Source organism: Balaenoptera physalus, assembly GCF_965194825.1.
Source record: "Balaenoptera physalus genome assembly, chromosome: 1".
Lineage (NCBI taxonomy): Eukaryota > Metazoa > Chordata > Mammalia > Artiodactyla > Balaenopteridae > Balaenoptera > Balaenoptera physalus.
In genome coordinates, this window is record NC_138882.1 from 112,842,522 (window position 1) to 112,862,533 (window position 20,012).

The 20,012-nt window shown below is 41.4% G+C and overlaps 2 protein-coding genes and 1 long non-coding RNA gene across 6 annotated transcripts in view; 2 read left to right on the forward strand and 1 right to left on the reverse strand.

Annotated features, from left to right (window-relative positions):
* LOC309636557 overlaps positions 1-528 on the forward strand; it is a 19,892-nt gene extending 19,364 nt beyond the window's left edge. The window contains exon 3 of the long non-coding RNA XR_014250071.1: positions 18-528. This is a non-coding gene — a long non-coding RNA (uncharacterized lncRNA). The remainder of the gene's footprint in view (positions 1-17) is intronic.
* CNN3 (calponin 3) overlaps positions 1-6,765 on the forward strand; it is a 26,924-nt gene extending 20,159 nt beyond the window's left edge. Inside the window, exons 2-7 of the mRNA XM_082478123.1 lie at positions 535-656; positions 864-930; positions 1,757-1,894; positions 2,246-2,362; positions 4,203-4,349; positions 5,657-6,765. Of these exons, the coding sequence (XP_082334249.1) occupies positions 535-656; positions 864-930; positions 1,757-1,894; positions 2,246-2,362; positions 4,203-4,349; positions 5,657-5,998 (933 nt within the window). The 3' untranslated portion in view covers positions 5,999-6,765. The remainder of the gene's footprint in view (positions 1-534; positions 657-863; positions 931-1,756; positions 1,895-2,245; positions 2,363-4,202; positions 4,350-5,656) is intronic.
* The window catches only part of SLC44A3 (solute carrier family 44 member 3), an 83,326-nt gene continuing 69,597 nt past the window's right edge, over positions 6,284-20,012 (reverse strand). For all 4 annotated transcript variants that reach the window (XM_082477413.1, XM_082477412.1, XM_082477414.1 and 1 more), the window contains exons 13-15: positions 11,938-12,075; positions 9,618-9,854; positions 6,284-8,530 (exon numbers count right to left, since the gene is read on the reverse strand). In XM_082477413.1, the coding sequence (XP_082333539.1) occupies positions 8,432-8,530; positions 9,618-9,854; positions 11,938-12,075 (474 nt within the window). In that variant the 3' untranslated portion in view covers positions 6,284-8,431. The remainder of the gene's footprint in view (positions 8,531-9,617; positions 9,855-11,937; positions 12,076-20,012) is intronic.

Below are 20,012 nucleotides of genomic sequence, written 5' to 3' on the forward strand. Positions count from 1 at the left end.
TGTGTGTGTGTGTGTAGGGTGCAGTGTGTATTTGGCTGAACAGAAGGCATAGAAACACCAGAGCTTTCCGGGCAACAAAACTATTAGACTGGTAGGTATCGCAACACTGTGTAAAATCGTTGGATGTATCAGAATCCTGCCGGTCTCACTCCCTCTCACTCTTTTTTGGAATGTGGTAACTGATGACTTAATCTTTAACATTTCCTGTGGCTGGTGCCATATTGTAATACACTATTAGCCCCTGTCACTTCCTGTGTGTCACGAATGGGAATCTGTTTTATCTTGATCCATATTTTCTCCCCCTCAGTCCCAGCTTCCCGCCATGTGTTGTTCAAAATTTGTATGACACCTCCTTAACCAAAAACTTTTATTAGTTACTCAAGCTGTAATGGTTAGGTTCGCCAGTGAACTCCAATGATGAGTGTAATTTACTGCAGGTCACAGCTGTGGTCTTAATGGATAATTAAAGCAGAAGAGGGCAGCAGTTTTGGGTGCTTTAGTGAAACTTCTAAAGTTAGTTAACTTGTGTTTCAGATTGCTTCCAAGTATGATCATCAGGCAGAAGAAGATCTCCGCAATTGGATAGAAGAGGTGACCGGCATGAGCATTGGCACCAACTTTCAGCTGGGCCTAAAAGATGGCATAATCCTCTGCGAGTAAGTTTTGGTCCTGATGTGGCCCCTCTTCCAGTCCTTTCCACAGGCCTCTGTCTTGCCCACCTTGCCAATCCAGGGTGTCAAACCTTGATATTCTGCACATGTTTTTAATGCTTTCCTTTACGGATGTCAGAAGAACCAACTTTACATTCCAGTCCTTGTTTGTTGTTCCAATAAATATGGTATCACTTATGCTTTTCTTTTCAGACTCATAAACAAGCTACAGCCAGGCTCAGTGAAGAAGGTCAATGAGTCCTCATTAAACTGGCCTCAGGTAACAGCCAAACCAGCAACCCCCGATTCCAGTCGGTTACTCTTTATGCAGTGAGAACTTGATAACAATTTTAAAATAGACATTTTAGCAGAAATTTGTGCACATGACTATATCGTTTTTTACAGTGTTATTTTTAATGTTTCCGTAATTACTTACAATTAGTTCTGTGACTATTAGATGTTTAGCTTAGAAGTTTTCCTATTACGTATTTAGTCTGTATACTCTCAGAGAGGATTTGACACAGCTTACACAGAGAAATACAACCTATGGTCTAGGTCCTAGAACATAGGATAAATGAAGGAAAAAGCAAGGAATTTAACATAACAACTAAGGGTTGACTGTAGAGCACTGTATTAAGCATAGTCTTAGTTCATGAATGTGTATGATAAAGTATAATTGGATATTTTGTCTTGAGCATATGCTTTGAGTTATGAGGATAAACACTTAGTAACCACACATTTTTTTAATTAAAATTTAAACATAATAAATTGTGCATTAATTTAATTTTGTACCTTTTGACAAAGAAAATTCCAGCCCTGGATAGGTCAGACACAGAATTCTTTAAAACATGTAAGCAAGATCTTGACTTTAAAGAACTGAAAAAACTTGACAGCTTAAAAATATTAAAAAGATCATTATGTGACCAACTATGAAAATACTCTTCCTTTTCCAGAGAGAGCTACGCTTACCACGTATCTGGTTGAGAATCCTTGCCAAGTAGCTTTCTGCCTGGCATCTTGTACCTAGTCATAAAGCCTTAGAATTCTTAGATAATATGAATGTCAGTATTTAGCTCCAAAAGTTGTATGCTTTTTTTTCTTTATAGTTGGAGAATATTGGCAACTTTATCAAAGCTATTCAGGCTTATGGTATGAAGCCACATGACATATTTGAAGCAAATGATCTTTTTGAGAATGGAAACATGACCCAGGTTCAGACTACGCTGGTGGCCCTAGCAGGTCTGGTACGTATACGTCTTTAATGACTGGTTAAAAAATCCCCCACTATGTTGGTGATTAATTGCATCTTTGCTCTCATAGGAGTTCAGACTAGGCAGGGAGGAGGCTGTCTCTTCCGTAATTATTAGCTCTGTGGAAAGGCTGCCGACATCAGCTGCCTAGTACTGGATAGCTTAATCAGAATACTCACATTTCAGAGGGCTGGGGTGTTTTTGAATGGCTTTGGATGTGTTTTTACCCCTAGCTTGGGTCTTAAAAAATGAAACCTTCATCTATGGACAGGACCATTTCTTTGTTGTTCCTTCTGTAAAACTCTGTTGGCAGAATCACTAGTTAGTGTGCATATTTCTGTCTAGGCTAAAACAAAAGGATTCCATACAACCATTGACATTGGAGTTAAGTACGCAGAAAAACAAACAAGACGTTTTGATGAAGGAAAATTAAAAGCTGGCCAAAGTGTAATTGGTTTGCAGGTAAGTAATGTGGTATTGCATATCAGTTACTATTCAATGTCATTAATTCTTACCATGCAAAGCATCTCTCATAAGTAAGGAACAGATAGATATACTATAGTGTATATTTTGGGATGGACCTGTGGTGTATACAGTTTATGTCCATTTAAAGCCCATGAGACGATGATGGTTTTAGAAGAAACCTCAGGCGTGCCATCTGACTTAGTAATTGTTTCTCCAGGAAATGATTTTTTTCCCTAATTACATTGTCCTATTTTTTAAAGAAAATATACTTTATAAATTCCTAAATGTTATTGACCAAATGAAACAATTTTAGAAAACCTCAATAGCAAAGTCATTTTTTTACCCTAGTAAAGCATGATTTATTAGTCCTGCGGAATACTTTGTTCAGGTATTTTTTTCCCTTCATGTTGTTCCCCTGCAGAGTGTCACAAAAACACCACTGCTAAATGGCTAATATGCTAAGAAGGGCTTTACTGTCTGATACCTGCTGGATACGGTGCCTCACTGTGGACTCAGTCTACATGAGTTGGATTTATTTATTTCAGCTTTATCAGGGTATAATTGACATATGGATTTATTTTTATACAGTACAAAATCATGTCAGTGGCGAGAAACTGGAAACCTGAATTTCCAGACAGTAATCAGTTGTTTAAATTGTGAGAGCTCCATAAAAGGAACTAGTAATGAAGAAAATGATATACAAGAGTTCAAAGATTAAGGAAAACAAATCAGGTCATAAAATATTGGGTTGGCTACAAAGTTTGTTTGGGGTTTTTCAGAAGATGTTACGAAAAACCCAAATGAATTTCTTGGCCAGCCCAATACTATAGAGTCAGTGTGATCCCAATTTTATTTTTTAAATGAACATGCATATTTTTGTATGTATATGTATGTGTATCTGGATATGTACACAGAAACGAGCTAAAAAAGCTAGATGGTTATACACAAATCTTTACAATGAATGTCTAAATGGTAGGATTTCAGTGATTTTTTTTCCCCTCCCTTCCTTTTTGCTTATATGTGTTTTTTTTAATCTTCTCCAGTGACAGGTTTGAGTTGTAGTAATAAAGTTTTCCTTTAATAAATCTTGTTTTTTAAGGAAAAAAGACCAGCAGTAGAAATGTGTCCCCAACCAGTAGAACAAGGTGTACTGGTTGGTCCTGAAGCCATGTTATTCTCAGTGGGGAATAAAAGTTAATTATTATTCCTCTGAATATTGCTAAGTTCAGATTCTTCATTCTGCCCCTCTCTGACTCTGTCTAGTGACATGAGAATTAGAGGAATAAAATGTGGTTCTTTTCCCATTAAAATGTTGGTGATTTTAATGAAACTTAATCCCTTGCTAAGCTGCCAGAGAAGACACCTGGCATTTACTGTCACATTTTATGCAAAATATGTTTGGAGTAGAAAAGTATGTTGTTTAGCCAAAGATTGCTCTGTCCCTTTAAATGGCTGAAGCAGGTACCCATAAATTTGGTTATTTGTGCTAAAGAGGGTAGGGGAAAGAGTTGGAGAGGAAATTATTCATAATTCTGCCACTGTAATAACTTTTTGTGTGTCTGTCCTTCTCTTTCTATGTGCATGTTTGTATCTGATGAATTATGTTGTGAGGCTTTATATCCAGTGAAGTTTTTGAAATTTTTCTTTTTAAAGTGAGCACCTTGAAATTTATTTGTAAAAGCATAGATTTTGTATCTAGTTGACTGCAACCTCAGCATTGGAAGGGACTTGTCAATTGCATCCCTTCTAAGAAATCTTTTCAGTAGAACAAAGTTTTGTTTGTGTCATATATATTGTTGACTTCTGATAATTAGTGATTTTATTTTTAACTTAAAAGATGGGAACCAACAAATGCGCCAGCCAAGCAGGTATGACAGCCTATGGGACTAGGAGGCATCTTTATGATCCCAAAATGCAAACTGACAAACCTTTTGATCAGACCACGATTAGTCTGCAGATGGGCACCAACAAAGGAGCCAGCCAGGTAAGCAATACCTTTTTGTACTTGTTTCAAAGAGTACAAAAGGGCTATTTAAATTCACACTTACCTTATTCTTATTAACTGAGTCCAAAGTGGTTATTTTTTGTACGATATATATATATTCCTTCGGGAAAGTAAGATTTGCTGAGAAAGCAAAAGAATCAAAGGGCCTTTTCTGTAGCCACACAAGTATGGTGTGGCCCATGGCTTTTATTGGCAGTTAGAACAGCTGGCCTTTCTACCTAACCAGAAGAAAGAGATACGTTTATTACAGTATTCTTGCTCCAAATCCAAGTGAATTGCTCATTCTAACGCTTCTTTTATTTTTAAAGAAGCCCTCAACTAATTTGGTGGGTAGAATTATCTGGTGTTTTACAAAGAACTCTAGCTAGCATCATGGTAAATGTGTGAATCTAAGGAGATGGAAATACAGCATGGTGAGAATGCTAGTATTCTACCACCACACAAGATGGAAGTATTTCCTGTGAAGAATAAATAGATCACCAGCACCTCGCAAGGCGGTGTGCACATAACCATATCAGAGCGGGACATGTCTTACATCCAACAAGAGTGGGGATAAAGTTTGAAAAAGCTTTTCATCATGACCTCATGAGGTGTGGTGTTGTTACCCTTTATGGAATATGTCCTGCCACATGGGGCACTGTCTCAGAGCTGCCACTCAGGTTTGCTTTTTTATCGATTAAATCTGAAAGCATGTGCTTGGCGTAAGTGGAGAAATGAGGTGAGTTACAGTACTCTGAAAAGGAGGGGAGTAGTTGTTCTGAAATAGCTGGCTCTTTGGTGTCTCAGAGCCTTCTGAAAGACTCAAGTCCTTAAGGACTGCTCAGCATAATTTTTGTTGAATGTATTACAGACTTTTGAAATTGGTAACCTGGATAGCGTGTATGGTCATAATAGGCATTCAGATGTAGCTTTCAGGTATGCCAGCATTATGCTTTGTTTTTATATTCGTTATGTCCAATCTTCTTATTCCAAAGTAGGTAGTATTGTCTCCATTTTGCATATGAGAAACCTGAAACTAAAAGTAAGTTAACTTGTTTGAGGCCACATAGCAGTTTTATAGCAGAGCAAGGATTTGAAGGAAGGGCTGACCTTAGCTCGAAAAGCCAGTGACTATTGCTTTGTAAGACAGTCAGCATCAGGATATTTTGGTGAGCTAGCTTTACCCCTGAACCGAATGGAAGTTATTAGTGTTCACATTCGATGGGAATTTCATAATTTATAAAATGCAAAAAACAAGAATAGATTTTACCTGCTGTTTTAACTTTTATACTATGTTTTAATACCAGGCGGGGATGTTAGCACCGGGTACCCGAAGAGACATCTACGATCAGAAGCTAACATTACAACCCGTGGACAACTCGACAATTTCTCTACAGATGGGTACCAACAAAGTCGCTTCCCAGAAAGGAATGAGTGTGTACGGGCTTGGGCGGCAAGTATATGACCCCAAATACTGTGCTGCTCCCACAGAACCTGTCATTCACAATGGAAGCCAAGGAACCGGAACAAATGGGTCGGAAATCAGTGATAGTGATTATCAGGCAGAATACCCAGATGAATACCATGGCGAGTACCAAGATGACTACCCCAGAGATTACCAATATGGAGACCAAGGCATCGATTATTAGAGTCACAGAGGAGCTCAGTATTTAGCCCGTTGTTTTTATCCAGTGAGAACCAAGCTAGCCTTGAGTAATTTTTATCTTGTCTTCCTAAAACACTATTATGCTTATTGTACCTAAAGGAAATACTGCCTTACATACATTCCTTTTCCCTTTTTCTGCCTCTTCCCTAAATAGTTGCCTTTTAGTGCTGTAACAGTTAAATCCTACAGCATAACCAATAACTCGCGTATGAAGTAAAAAGGAATACTGTGAAAGGGGAGTACTCTTGTACAGTCAATTCTTTTATTAAAAGATCTATGCATTTTTACAATCCTCTACTTAAATTGGTATTTTCAAACAATAGGAAGCTTTTTTTTTTTTACAGTTTAGTATCTGGTTTCTACATGGAAGACTAAACTCATGCTTATAGCTAAATGTGGTCTTTGCCAACTAAATTTAAGATGCAGCATTTTAGAAATTTATATATCAATGTTTCTACAGTATTGTTTGCTAATTTTTAAATAAAGTCCTGATCAGTGTGCATTTGTGATTATATGTGTACTCATTCTTACCTAAGCCGACAAGATCTTTTCCGAGTGGTGTTTTGAAAGGAGCGTGTACAAAGCTGGCCTGCAGACATCGAGGTCTGGGGGGTGCGTTTGCTCTTCCTGTTTGTGCCAATGTATCGATGTAGAGTTGCTCTGTTTTCTTCCACTGTATTTATTGCTGCATTTCTCAGCATAAACTTATCCCATTGTATTTTTTATAAATAAATATTTTTTTTGAACATTCCTGTGAGCCACAGGCTGATTATTTTCTGGCTAACTTCCAGATGGGTAGAGTCAGATTTTTTTTTTAAGTATTCTTTCCCAGGTACTGTTATAAGATACTTGAACATTTCTTTACTGAATCTATACACCAGTGCACTGAGTGCTTGAGAAGGAGGCTTAGAAAAACGAAGGGACCTGCCCATTGCACACAGGAAATGCCAGCCAGGATTCAAACTATCATCTGACCTTTGCTTATTCCATTGTGACTCATCTGCCTCCAGTTCATTCTAAATCCAACTTGGAATAATCTTAAAATCATCTTGGGGAACATTGGTGGGGATGGGGTGGGGGGATTTTATATTCATATTCTAGCGTGAATAAATATTAAGAAACATACTGGATCAGGAATAGGACATGCTGTTTGATAATGAACTAGGATTTATAGTAGGAAGTGTTAGCAAAACCTAACCTTCAGTTATGACCTAGAGGAGGTCAAACAGCTAAGTGTTGTAATGATAAAAAATTCAGTCGCGAACACACTTTTTGACATTTTTCTCAGCCAAGTGATTTCCTCTGATAGCACTGGTTCTATTAGGCCTTGGGGGTGAAATGTGCCTGCTTGTTTTTTGCTGAGGCAGATAATGAGGACATAGGGGTGTTTGATGAACCCACAAAAACGCAGTTGACTTGCTCATCGTGCTGCAGTGACTAAGGTTAATGCCTCGCAGAAACTGCCCTGTTGTAAATCCTTTTCCTAAAGGAGACTGTCAGAGCTCAACTAATAGTCTTGTTTAAGAAAAAAGTTGTAATTTGCATTTGTTAAAGGAGACCGAGCTAGCATGCTGTTTCCTGCCCTCCAGGAAGAGGGGTTTAGGGAAACCTTATATCGCACTGCTTGCCCTGCCAAATAAGCCAGATTGGGCGTCCTGTTAGGAGTTAGTAATTCAGTTTACCTGTTATCTAGTTGAAACGAGGCTGCCAATCAACACGTTAGATGTTCCTATTTGTTTAAAGCTTTAAAAAGGAAAAGCCGCCCACCGTGGCCCTTTCCTCTGACCCACCACTGAATCTAAATCTGGGAATGGGGTCCAGGCAGAAGGACTTTAAACCTTCCTCTGGGCAATCTCAGGTGGGGCTGTGGTTGAAAACCGCTTCTGCAGAACATTTGCTAATTTGTAAGATGTAGCCTTGTACTTCTAACAAAATTTAACTTTTCACATCTGGTTAATCTTCTGCCCGTTCTATACCACGCCCATCAGGTGGTAGTTCCTTTTACACTTTCAGTTTTAATTGTCCCTAAATCTAAGAATTGTACTTTGAAAAGCTGTAACATATTTAGCATGTTTCCAGGAGTGGAAGGGTAGGGAAAAGTCCTCTGTACTAGGTCAACATTCCAGAGAGTTTTGCTAAGGTTTATTGGTTGTGAGTGAGGAATTGTCCTTTAAATTGGTTTTTACATAATGTGCTTTTTAATTGACCACATAAACATGTTGTTAAAAGGTTTTTCAGTCCCAGTTGGTACAAAAAAGGTTGTATACTTTTATGGTTCTAGTATTGTAATGTGGTCAAATAGTGGGGACAGAAACAGGAAGAATAGGGTCCACATCGGGCCCTATCGTTTATTCTGCGCATGGCTCTTAGGAGAAGGAAACTTTTTCCAGGTACAAATACCTGATGGGCGCTTATCTTACAAAGGCCGGAGTTCTGTTCCCTCTTCATTCGTTAATGAGTTCTTGTCTCTCTGTGCCCTTGCATTGTTTAAGTTGTTGATCCTTTTTATAAAACTCTGAAAAACAAAAGAATGAGTTACACCAGTGTTCTGTATCTGCACAGATTGGCAATCATTTACTTGGCCATATCATTTCGGGGAATTTAATCCTTAAAGTTTTCCCTGTTGAACTAAAATATCTTGGGGGGGGGGTAGATTTCAAAGTAGGTTTTTAATCAGAAAAGTGTAAATTGGAGAAAGAAGACCTAGTTAGCTTCCTACCACCATCAGAAATATTTTCTTTGGAGTAGATACCAAATATGTTAAAGTGCTACTGTATTTTTATGTTTTATTTGGAGAAGAATGAGGATACACTTAATTATAAAACTGTAGAAGTGCTTGTTAAACTTCAGTGCCTGGCCGGACTAAGGATTGCTTTGCATGCTCTGTTTAAAAGCAAAAGGGCCTAGGTTTTAGGGTAACAGAATGAAAGAAAATTGTTAAAATGTCACTTGACCCAGACAACAGAAAGAGATGAGAGACTTCATTCAGCTGTTAAAATATGCCTGTCTACACAGGATAAGGCAAATCAGCAACAACTGTGTTGCAAAAGCTGTTGGAAACAGCTGCCTGCTATTTCCAGATAGCAGTATGGGGGCTCTAATGAGGGTGTGGCATTCCTCAACATTGTGTGCTGTGGTTAATAAAGGGCCTCAGAATCGCAGATCTGTCATACTGGCACTGAAGGTGATTGGTCTACACTGGAGTGGGTGTTCCCTAAAATACAACGGGTATGACATGATGCTTGGGGATGCAGAAATGCCTTAGAAAAAGATCAACTGAAATCTCCAGACCATCCAAAAGGCCAGACCAAGCCATTAGCACCAAAGGGGACTTGCACTGCTACTCCATCCAGACCCTCCTACCCTGGGTCATTTGCTTAGTGATAATTGCTCAGCTTCACTTCTTTCCAGGGAGAAGGTTTCAGTAAGGGAGGTGGGATCAACCTCAGAAAATACAGCCCAGATCTCTCAGGACATTTGGGTCATGTGGCCCTCCGGAAGAGAAAATAAGCTGGGAACCAAGGCTCCTTTATGTGTGAGTCTTCAACGCTTTTGAGATTGTGAGGATGGAGTCTAAAACAGGAAATGAGATGTTTACTTACCAAAAACTCTTGGTCCATAAAGTAGGGCTTTTCTGATGATCCATCATTTGTCTCCAGATCAACAGCAAAACACAGGAAAAGTGCATCCAGCACAGTTTCAAACATAGATAAAAAACTATGGGCTACTAAGTAGGCAAAAAAAGCAACCAATAGCAGTGGGATTGCCCACACCTGAAGCACACGGTTGTAGTTAAATGCCATCAGTCCTCCAAAAACTGTGAAACACACCACTAGCACCTGTCCAGAACAAGAGTTTGTTGAAAATGTTTATAAGTTGGTTGGTTAGGATATTTTAGAAAAGACATTTGTCAGGTATAAGCAATAGTTTCCATGTATGTGCATGTGTGGGAGTGTATGTGCCTTACTGTAAACAGTGCTTGTCAGAAAATTGGGTACAATGAAATAGGAAGAAGAAAAATGAAAAGCTATGATACCAAAAGAAAACCCAGCTAATTTGGAGGATGAGAAGAGTATACATACTTTCATTTTATCTGTGCCCAGTTTTTGTATTTATGCAGATGTAATGGTACCTCACAAAATTTTTAGTGTTTTTTTCACTAAACACTACAAAAAGCATCTTCATTTAAAAAAATTTTTTTTATAAATGCTATTTTTAAAAACAACAGCACAACAATCCAGTGAGTGGACATACTGTAGTTCAATATGTGAGTACTTTTACCCTGGGGATTAAAGTGGATGGGCTTTCCAATGCTGGTGTAGGGAGATAATAGGATAATAGGCTTTTGCTACATGTAATTATTATATTTTTCAGGAATATGATTACAGGCCATGATGTACCTAACTGTTTAAATTTGGACAAATTGGAGCCCCTCTGGAGCCCGCACTGCACTTGGATATCCATAAAGATGGACGTGAATGTCTGCATGCCACTTCATTCAAAAAAAAAAAAATCAGCAATTATGCGTTCCTTTTGGGAAATATAGGAAAATGAATTACTGCCTAAAATAAAATACAAGTCTGTTATAGAAGAGTAGCTCCCGCTCGCCGCAACTAGAGAAAGCCCGCACGCAGCAAGGAAGACCCAACGCAGCCAAAAATAAATAAATAAGTGTATAAAAAAAGAAAAAATGAAACCTCCTTCCAAAAATTTTTGTAAGTAGTTATTACAAAATATATCATCCACAATCCTACCAAGCTAACGTAAACAATACCACTTAGATAGAACTACAACTTAGATTATTAGGCTGTTTTGAAAGGCGCAATCAGTTTGTTCTTCTAGAGCTACTGTCCCATGAAAAGTCTCTGGGGCCCAGCTGTGCCTTAAAATATATGTGCAATTAACACACACCTGTGAAGTCCATGCATGTTCTAACTTGTTACTGACAGCTAACCATGATAGTAATGCACCAGAGATATACGCCAAATGCCACAGAAACACAAAATGCTAAACGAGGAGCCAAGAGTCCCCATATTTGGCATTGGCACAACTGGAGACTGATACCTTGTTCATTTTAGGGCACCACGAATGTCCCCGGCATTCGTGTCCTATGTGGAGGACTGGTTGGAAGAAGCAAGGATGTCTAGCTTAGAAGAGGGAAGATGTGGAGGGAGGGTCGGGACGTCTGTGGTCAAGAATTTGAAGGGCAGTCAACTGGAAATAGGATCAAACAGGTGTGTGGAATTAAGCCCAGTGGGTGACACGGAAAGAGACACGCTAGCACAGTATAAAGAACCTTCAACTTGAGGCATGGCCAAGTAGGGGCTGGAGCACCGCTTTCATCACTCTTTTAGGGATTCTTCCCTGTAACCCAGAAAGGGGATGTGTTATCCTTAGTTCACAGATGGGAAAAATGAGGTTTTCACAAGACCACATACAACTCCTTGGAAAAAGATGACAGCAGAAATGTAACTGGCTCCATTTGGGACATTAACCATTCTATCTTTATATTTATGGATTCAATGCTCTTAAAGTAATCAGGTTTCAATACTATTTCCATATATTTTTATGGCAAACAACCCCTATAAAACTATTCATTTTCTGAGGTTAGTAGCATTTTCACTTTAGATATGAGAAAGCAGGATTCAGAATGGTAGAAAGAAATGATCATAGCTAAGAGTAAGACTAGGATTCGAATCCTGGCTCTACCTATCGTGGGATCTTGGACAAGTTATTAAACCTTAGTTTCCTCATCTGCAAAACAGGGTTACTTCACAGGATTGAGGATTAAATGAGAGGATGAGGCACAGCATCTACCACAGAGTAAGCACTCAGGAAACAGTAGTTGTCCTTCACGGTCTTGTTGTATGGCTTAATTTTTGGATCCCAAGTTCCTTTATTATTTTAGTGAAGACATCTCACCTTTCCTAGAAAAATTACGAAGTCTCCAAAGCAGTTAACAGATGTAAAATGACTTGAATTCTTGGATAAGAGTTTGAGTGCATCTTTTGCTGATGTACAAAAATCTGTCCCATTGATGGCAGTTGTAGTGTATGCATTCTGAAAACAAAAGACAATAGTTAAAAAGATGATGAGTCTTACTGTTGTAAAGACAATATAATGCCGATGCAGAATATTTGCAAAATAGAGAAAAATAGTTACTATTAACCCACTATCTCTACCCATAACAGGTCATTTCATTTTCAAAGTCCCTTCCAGTCTCTGGAATATATACACATATATTTTCATATAATTGTAATAAATGGAAAAGATAAATAAGTATTTCTGGTCAATATGGTGGATTGAGCATCACCATTACAAACATATGGAAATGATGCGTAAAGCATAACTATCTTAATGCACAGCAGAGTTTGAGGGGAGGAAAAGAAGTTTAGGTGCTAGAAACAAAGCAGAGCCTAGCTAATGGTGAGCGCTGAACCCAAAGACTTAATGGGCAGGGAATCAGTAAAGGTTAGAAGTGATGGGCTGGGGATTTAACACCTTGGGGCTAAGAAACAACGCTCAGGCCCATACCAGGAAACTGAGCTGTCTGCATAAATACAGAATTGATATTCAAACTCAATCAGCCATTCCAGGAAAGTGGTAAAGAAATGCAACATCTGCCTAGGACCACTGAAATTACTAGGGTCTGGCCATAGGCAGAGCAAAACCACATCCCCACCAGGCCAGGGAATGGTGGAGGCCCACAGACAACCATCCTTGAAGAAGATGAAGAAGCCTTCACAGGAAAAATGTACAGGTGACTCAAGGAAATGAACAGCACGTCAAACAAAAGAATCTGCACCTTGAGAACCATCTGAAATAAAGCATTCAAGGAAGTATGTTTAAGATGTTATGGAGATAACAGAAGGAAGAGTGACCATAAAGAATGAACAGCACGGTATAAAAAATGAAGAGGCAGTGTAGAAAACAAACAGAATAGAAATTCTAGAAATGAAAAGATATACAATTTAAATGGTTCAGTGTCATTGTTATATATCTGACTTATTTTCCTTTATACAGAAAATAAGCATTTTCATGTTGCTCCATGGCTTTTATAATTTTAATTTTTAATAAATACACATTTTATCAGGGGTGTGTGTGTGTGTGTAGCTAGGGCATATTTAGACTATTTCAAATATTTTGCTATTATAAATAACTATGCAATGAACATCTTAATTTCCTGATTTTGGATAATTTCTTAAGGATAAATTTCCAGAAATGAGATTACTAAGTCAAAGAGGACAAGTGGGTATATGTGTTCATATAAGAAGATTTCTTTGGTCATTTTTCCAAAATACCTTTTCCTTATAACTATACGATAATTTCAAAACCATGTATTTCTTACATTTCCCTTGAAATCTTTAAAATGCTACTTGCACTGCAGTTTACAATTTATAACTTCCCTGGGAAAATACACTGGAATGCTACCTGCTTGGGTTTTGCCTTGCCTTTTGGCTTAAAGGATGAAAGTTTTTTTATCTCATGATATAAAACTAATCCTTTCATACACCCATTCAAAAACATTGTAAAGAAACCAATTTGGAGTCTACTGCAGTAATTTAGCCCCAGTGATGCAGGTCTTAAGCAAGCTGAGTTACAGAGGAGAAGGAGACTAAGGCCATGGAATTAACTGACCCTCTCTTGGTAACCCCCTCTTCCCCAGGGCCAACTAGAGAGGAATATTTGGTTGTTAAAGATGAAAGGCTGGGTATTCACCTCCCCACACAGGGCACCCTGCTTGCCTCAGAGGCGATATTCTCAGTCAGATGTCAGATGAGGTCCCTGCAGAAATGCCTTAATGGTATTCCACAAGAACTTTTGATTTCTGACTTATGTAGAATGCATGTGAAATTGCTTTTAATATCCCAAACTGGCTGTTGGTGGACTTAAGTCTTGAGTGGGGATGTGGAAACTCATTGCTCATTATTTGCTCAAGCATCTTTGATCATCTAAGGTTCTCAGAGCCCTGACTACCAGCTCATCATCCTGAAGACACATGTGCAGGGTGGGTAGGTACAGACTGGAAACCAAGGTCAAAGGCATTGCCCCAGGCGCTCTGGAAAATCAGGGAACTTTTTTTTTTTCATTCTAACTTTATGGACATGACACTAGCAACTTTAATTAGAACAAAAGGCTATTTAAAAGCATGGTGGTTAAGGTAAGCACAGGCCCTGTAGCCAGTCTCTGGGTTCCAATCCTAGTTCTTTTTTTTTTTTTTAATTTTATTGATTGATTGATTGATTTTTGGCTGCGTTGGGTCTTTGTTGCTGTGCGCAGGCTTTCTCTAGTTGTGGTGAGCGGGGGCTCTTCGTTGTGGTGTGTGGGCTTCTTATTGTCGTGGCTTCTCTTGTTGTGGAGCATGGGCTCTAGGTGCGTGGGCTTCAGTAGTTGCAGCACATGGGCTCAGTAGTTGTGGCTCACAGGCTCTAAAGCGCAGGCTAAGTATTTGTGGCGCATGGGCTTAGTTGCTCCACAGCATGTGGGATCTTCCCGGACCAGGGCTCGAACCCATGTCCCCTGCATTGGCAGGCGGATTCTTTTTTTTTTTTTTAGAAATCACGTTCTTTTATTTATTTATTTATTTATTTATTTATGACAGTGTTGGATCTTCATTTCTGTGCGAGGGCTTTCTCTAGTTGTGGCAAGTGGGGACCACTCTTCATTGTGGTGTGCGGGCCTCTCACCATCGCGGCCTCTGTTGTTGCGGAGCACAGGCTCCAGACGCGCAGGCTCAGTAATTGTGGCTCACGGGCCCAGTTGCTCCGTGGCATGTGGGATCTTCCCAGACCAGGGCTCGAACCCGTGTCCCCTGCATTGGCAGGCAGATTCTCAACCACTGCGCCACCAGGGAAGCCCGGCAGGCGGATTCTTAACCACTGCGCCACCAGGGAAGTTCCTCAAATCCTAGTTCTTACTACCGACTGGCTGTCGGTCTTGGGCAAATGATTTAACCCCTCTCAGACTTCAATGTCCTGATCTGTAAAGTGAGTTATAGCACCTACTGCAAAGGGATGTTGGGAGGATTAAAGAACACATTCCCTATAAAGCATTTAGCAAAGCGCAGGCACATAGAAAGCATGTAATAAAGGGTGGCTATTTTCCTCCAGACCTCACCGACGATGAACTCATTTACAACTGGGAAACACAGAGGCCATTCTTTAAGCGCGGAGGAGGTGCAGAAAGGACCCGTGGTTTCTTCATCTGTAGACTTTAATCCCTCACACTCTCAGGGACCCAGGAGGGGCAGGACCTGCTTCCCAGACCACGTCCCAGGCCCCCACGTGGTCTTGCTCCACGGCAACACCACACGCCGCTCAGCCTCTTTCTTTGCGTTCAGGCTCTGCCCCCAGCCCCCCACGGCCCCACTTCTGCCCTCTGAACTGAGGTTCTTGGTGTTCTTCCTGATTCAGGCTGGGAATAGAGTTTCTGCAGGACTTCCTTTACCTACAGATCATAACCTCGTAGTCAGTTTAGCACAACTGCTCATAACCAATAAAAATAGATTTTGCTCCCTGGCTAAAATGATTAAAGGTAAAATAGTACTTTCTCATGCATGTGTTGACTCCACAGATCTTGGGGGCCCATAACCATTTATCTTTTCTTTAATGTATCATGCCCAGTGAAAGATGGCATTAAAACCACTCTGACAGGGAAATTATATATACGCCTTCCTGCAGCTACTACACCACTAGTATTTTACCACAGGTTCAACCCTGATTGCCACAGAGAGACCTAGAATTAATGTCTGAATGAAGAACTGGAGGAGGGAAGAATTGCTCATGACACAGGATATGGATTGAGAATTTCTGCAGTTTCAGCATTAGCTAATTTATACTTATTCTGAGGAGAAGTGCTTCCTTGCCAGGCAGCTGGAAGATGGACTGCAGTAAATGTTCAGTGTTGTAAGTCCTGGCTCGGAGCATTTGCATTTGCCTGGCATGACAGAACGCTAAGGCGATCTGCAGACCCTAACAATATGTGGAAAGGATAGATATAAGGAACAGGGAACACGTTTTGTTGGTTGTGAAGGTTAATCAGGAGATCCTGAAGCAAGGAAAAAGGAGGTAGCGGTACCAGGCTTTTATTACTAGACAAAATTCAGTGTACCTGTTTCTTTAGCATCACCACACAAGTGGACACATCTGTGCCTGAGACTGAACCCGTGAAAACACAAAATCGATACAAGGAAGGATTCCCCGCTCGACAATGGAAGCACCTCAACACTAGGTCGCGTTCTCGTTCCTTTGCCTGGGACTGAGGACTCCCTGCACGTACAGGTGGCTTTGCTTTCAGATTCGCATGGACTGTCCACCAAGGTCCGTCACAAGCTGCAGGGGAGGGTGGGTGGAGGTCTTGTGTGGCTGGGAGGGCTCGTGAACGATGAACTACAACTCAAGCGCAGGTGAGAGAGCAACGTGGAGTGGAAGCCCGGCCTGGGGTGAGGGAGAGGAGAGAGCATGGGGGAGGGGAGGGGGTAGAAGACGTCACAGAAGTGGCATCAGGCTGGGCCGCTGCAGGGAACGTGGGGTGGATGGGGCCACGGCAGCAGCAGAAGGCAGTGAACTGAGACTCAGGGGTCAAGCAGAGAATTGTGGTGGGACTCCTCCAGACCCGGATCTCGGCGGGGCTGAAACGCCATGCTGTGGAGCAAGGGACACGACAGGAAGGTTCAGCCTGTGCTTCTGGAAGCTCTCCCAGGCTGCCCTGTGAAGGTTCAGGGCAGATCTCTCATTACCGTCTAACGCTGAGCTACAAAGCCCTGCACCTCCCAAAGCTCATTCTCACCAAAGCCCTTGGGGAGCCCCCCAGGCACGTCCACTGCGCCTCCTGGGCTCTGCTTGAGCTGCACATAAATGCCCTGTGACCACTCAGACATTGAGCACGTTGGCGTCATTAGCGGTCATAAGCCAGGGGCCAGGCCCAAAGCAAATGAGCCCTTCTGTGGGGAGGAAATAAGAGTACTAGGAATTGTGGGACTTCCCTGGTGGCGCAATGGTTAAGAATCCACCTGCCAATGCAGGGAACACGGGTTCGATCACTGGTCCGGGAAGATCCCACATGCCGCGGAGCGGCTAGGCCCGTGAGCCACAACTACTGAGCCTGCGCTCTAGAGCCTGCGTGCCACAACTACTGAGCCCGTGTGCTGAGAGCCCGTGCTCCACAAGAGAAGCCACCGCAATTAGAAGTCCGTGCACTACAACGAAGAGTAGCCCCCGCTCGCCGCCAACTAGAGAAAGCCCGCGCACAGCAACAAAGACCCAACACAGCCAAAAATAAAATAATAAATTAAAAAAAAAAGAGTACTAGGAATTGTAACTCTTTCCAGGTGCTCTTCTCCCTTCCACCCCACTTCAAGAGATGCCTTAGTGATATGTCCCGAATGGCTTGTCACAGACCTGGCAGTAGCTTCCTAATTTGTCCCTGTGGCCTTTTTTTCTCTTTCGCTATCAGTAGGCAGGTGTGCAACTTCTGTGTGTAAATAAATAATAATAGTAACTAATAATGGCAAGAATCACGGAGTGCATACTATGTGCCGGGCCCTATTCTATATTCCCCTGAATGCATTTAATCCTCGTAACAACCACAACTGGACGATGAAGTAGTTGCAGAGACTAGAATGCAGAGAGGTTGGGTAGCACACCCCCGGTACACGCATGCGACAGAAGTTGCATCACTTACAAGAAATGGACCTCTGACTCATTCAGGCCCATCAGGAAAACATTTACTTTGAGCTGTACTCTGTGCTTTTCCTTCCAAAAGGTTCAAAATAATAAAGTGGTGCTCTTAGGAGATGTGTCATTAAAAAGAGCCAAGGATGTGGCAGGACGGTTTAGTAGAAAGAGGCTGGGTTCCAATCACGTTGCCTCCAAAGACTGGCTGAATGGCTTCCACTAAGTAATGTCACTTCGCACTTACACGAGCCCTCAGGTTCTAGCTAAAGATGCTTCACGTTTGTGCAGTACTTCAAAGTGCACTAGGCACCCTCCTGCTATTATCTTACTTGATCTGCTTCTCACCACGACTCACTGAAATCATCACCATGGGTACATTATTCCCATTTTACAGGAAATTCTAATTTTTGAAGAGAAATGAAAGAGATTTAAGTGTACTTTTAGGTAACAGAAAAGTCGGATTACCTCTTTACTTTGAGAGTTGTCCAAGAATGTTAATTGCAGCTTTTACACAGAAAGAACATTTTTCCTCCTTAACTCAAGCCGGAAGCCAGCCCAGCCCACGCTGTGTCCTTCATCAGCGAAGGGCAGCCATTCGTCCTCCCACGAAACTGAAGCAGGCCCTTCTTTTGGTGGCAGAACTGTGAACCCGAGCTTCTGTTGACTCTTCAAAAAGGTAAACAGAGTTTCCCTCCGTACAGGAGGAAAGGCATTTTCCAAAAGCCATGCCGTGAATAGCCAGCTTTATTTCTGGAATGCCTTCCTAACAAAATTCTGATATTTATTAACTCAAAATAAAACAAGAACTACGAAAACAAACCTGAGAAACTGGATGATGAATAAATAACACTGGTATTCATACTTTCCTCAGAACCAAAAGTAATACAGTGAAATCTGAGCCCAGAATGATCCCCGTACATCCAAGGGTCTTTTCTGGTAAAACCTGCAGGAACCATCACAAGCTAGTTTCATCTCAGCCCTGTTTTTATCACAAACACATGCTGAGGGAGGTGGGGCACAACCTCCAGACCTGGCGTTCGCTGCTTGGATCAGCCCAAAAGTTCACCGCTCACCAGTTGCAAAAGTCCAGTGAGACGGCGGGTGGGGGAACCTGCCGGCCCCTCGGGGTTGGGACCAGGTCGGGTGGAGGCACTGTAAAGCCGGGCGCTCGGCAGTGCTGTCCTGTTTGCTCCTTTTAAATGTATTTCCTTTTGGCTTATTTTTTAGAATAATGGCTTTATCAGTTTCATGCTCATCATTAAAGAAAATCAAGCAACGTAGAGACAACGTAGAGACAAAGAAGAAAGCAAGAAAATCGCTCTGATCCCACCCCTCAGAAATAACCACTGCTCACATCACATGGACCTCACCCCAGTGTTTCCCTGCAAAGATACACAGAAGGGAGACAGACAGAGGGAGGAAGTATGGGCAGGCAAGCAACAGTTATAAAAATGGAAACAAAAAGTACGGTTTAAGTAAAAGCACGAATGTGAATTTGACTTCAGCAAAAGAAACTGAAACTGAAGGAATATTTGAATGTCAGACAAATGTATCTTCACAAACAAGACCTAGGTTTCTAAAGAAAACTTTCTAAAATTATTATGAAAAACATTAAGAGGTTAGAGTGCTTTCTTTTTTTTTTTTTTTAACACTGTGGCTTAAGTTTCAGCAGCATGGATGGTGAAAGACGAGTTAGTTGTCTCACGCTTTCTCCCACGTCCCGAATTTAGTGCGTTTCGTTACTATTCTGATTTTGTCAGGGTTTTGAACATTTACAGCCTCTTCTGTGGTGACGGCTTTAGTTACTTAATGGAGTGTACCCAGCACAGCCGCTGTGCCCGCCGCCTTACATTCTGCTCTGTGCCAGCTGCTCTGACACTCTCCTGCGGGACGTGGTGGCGGGGGTGGGATTCCTTGGCCAAGACGCCCTCCCCGTGAGGTTCACGCTCATTGAATGGATACAGGAAGATGCTTTGGCAAACCAAGAATGGCCTCCGAATAATACTTCTTCATGCAAAGCCAAATTCAATCCATTGGTACATTTGTTCCTTCAGTAGAATGTTAGGATTAAAAGGCTACCCCAGACGTCACCCAGGAAAACCCTCTCGTTTTACTGATGAGGAAACGGAAGTCTCAACAGGCTAAGTGACCAGACAGAGGTGACCTAGATGGACATGAATCAGATATTCACAGCCATGCCCCTTCCTCCCCAAAATCCAGAAAAAGCCAAGGAGGCCATGGTGTCTTGCTGAACTTGGCCATCATTGATGTGCTAGCAGAGCTCCGCCCTCCCAGTGAAAAGCCACCGGGACAAGGACGTGA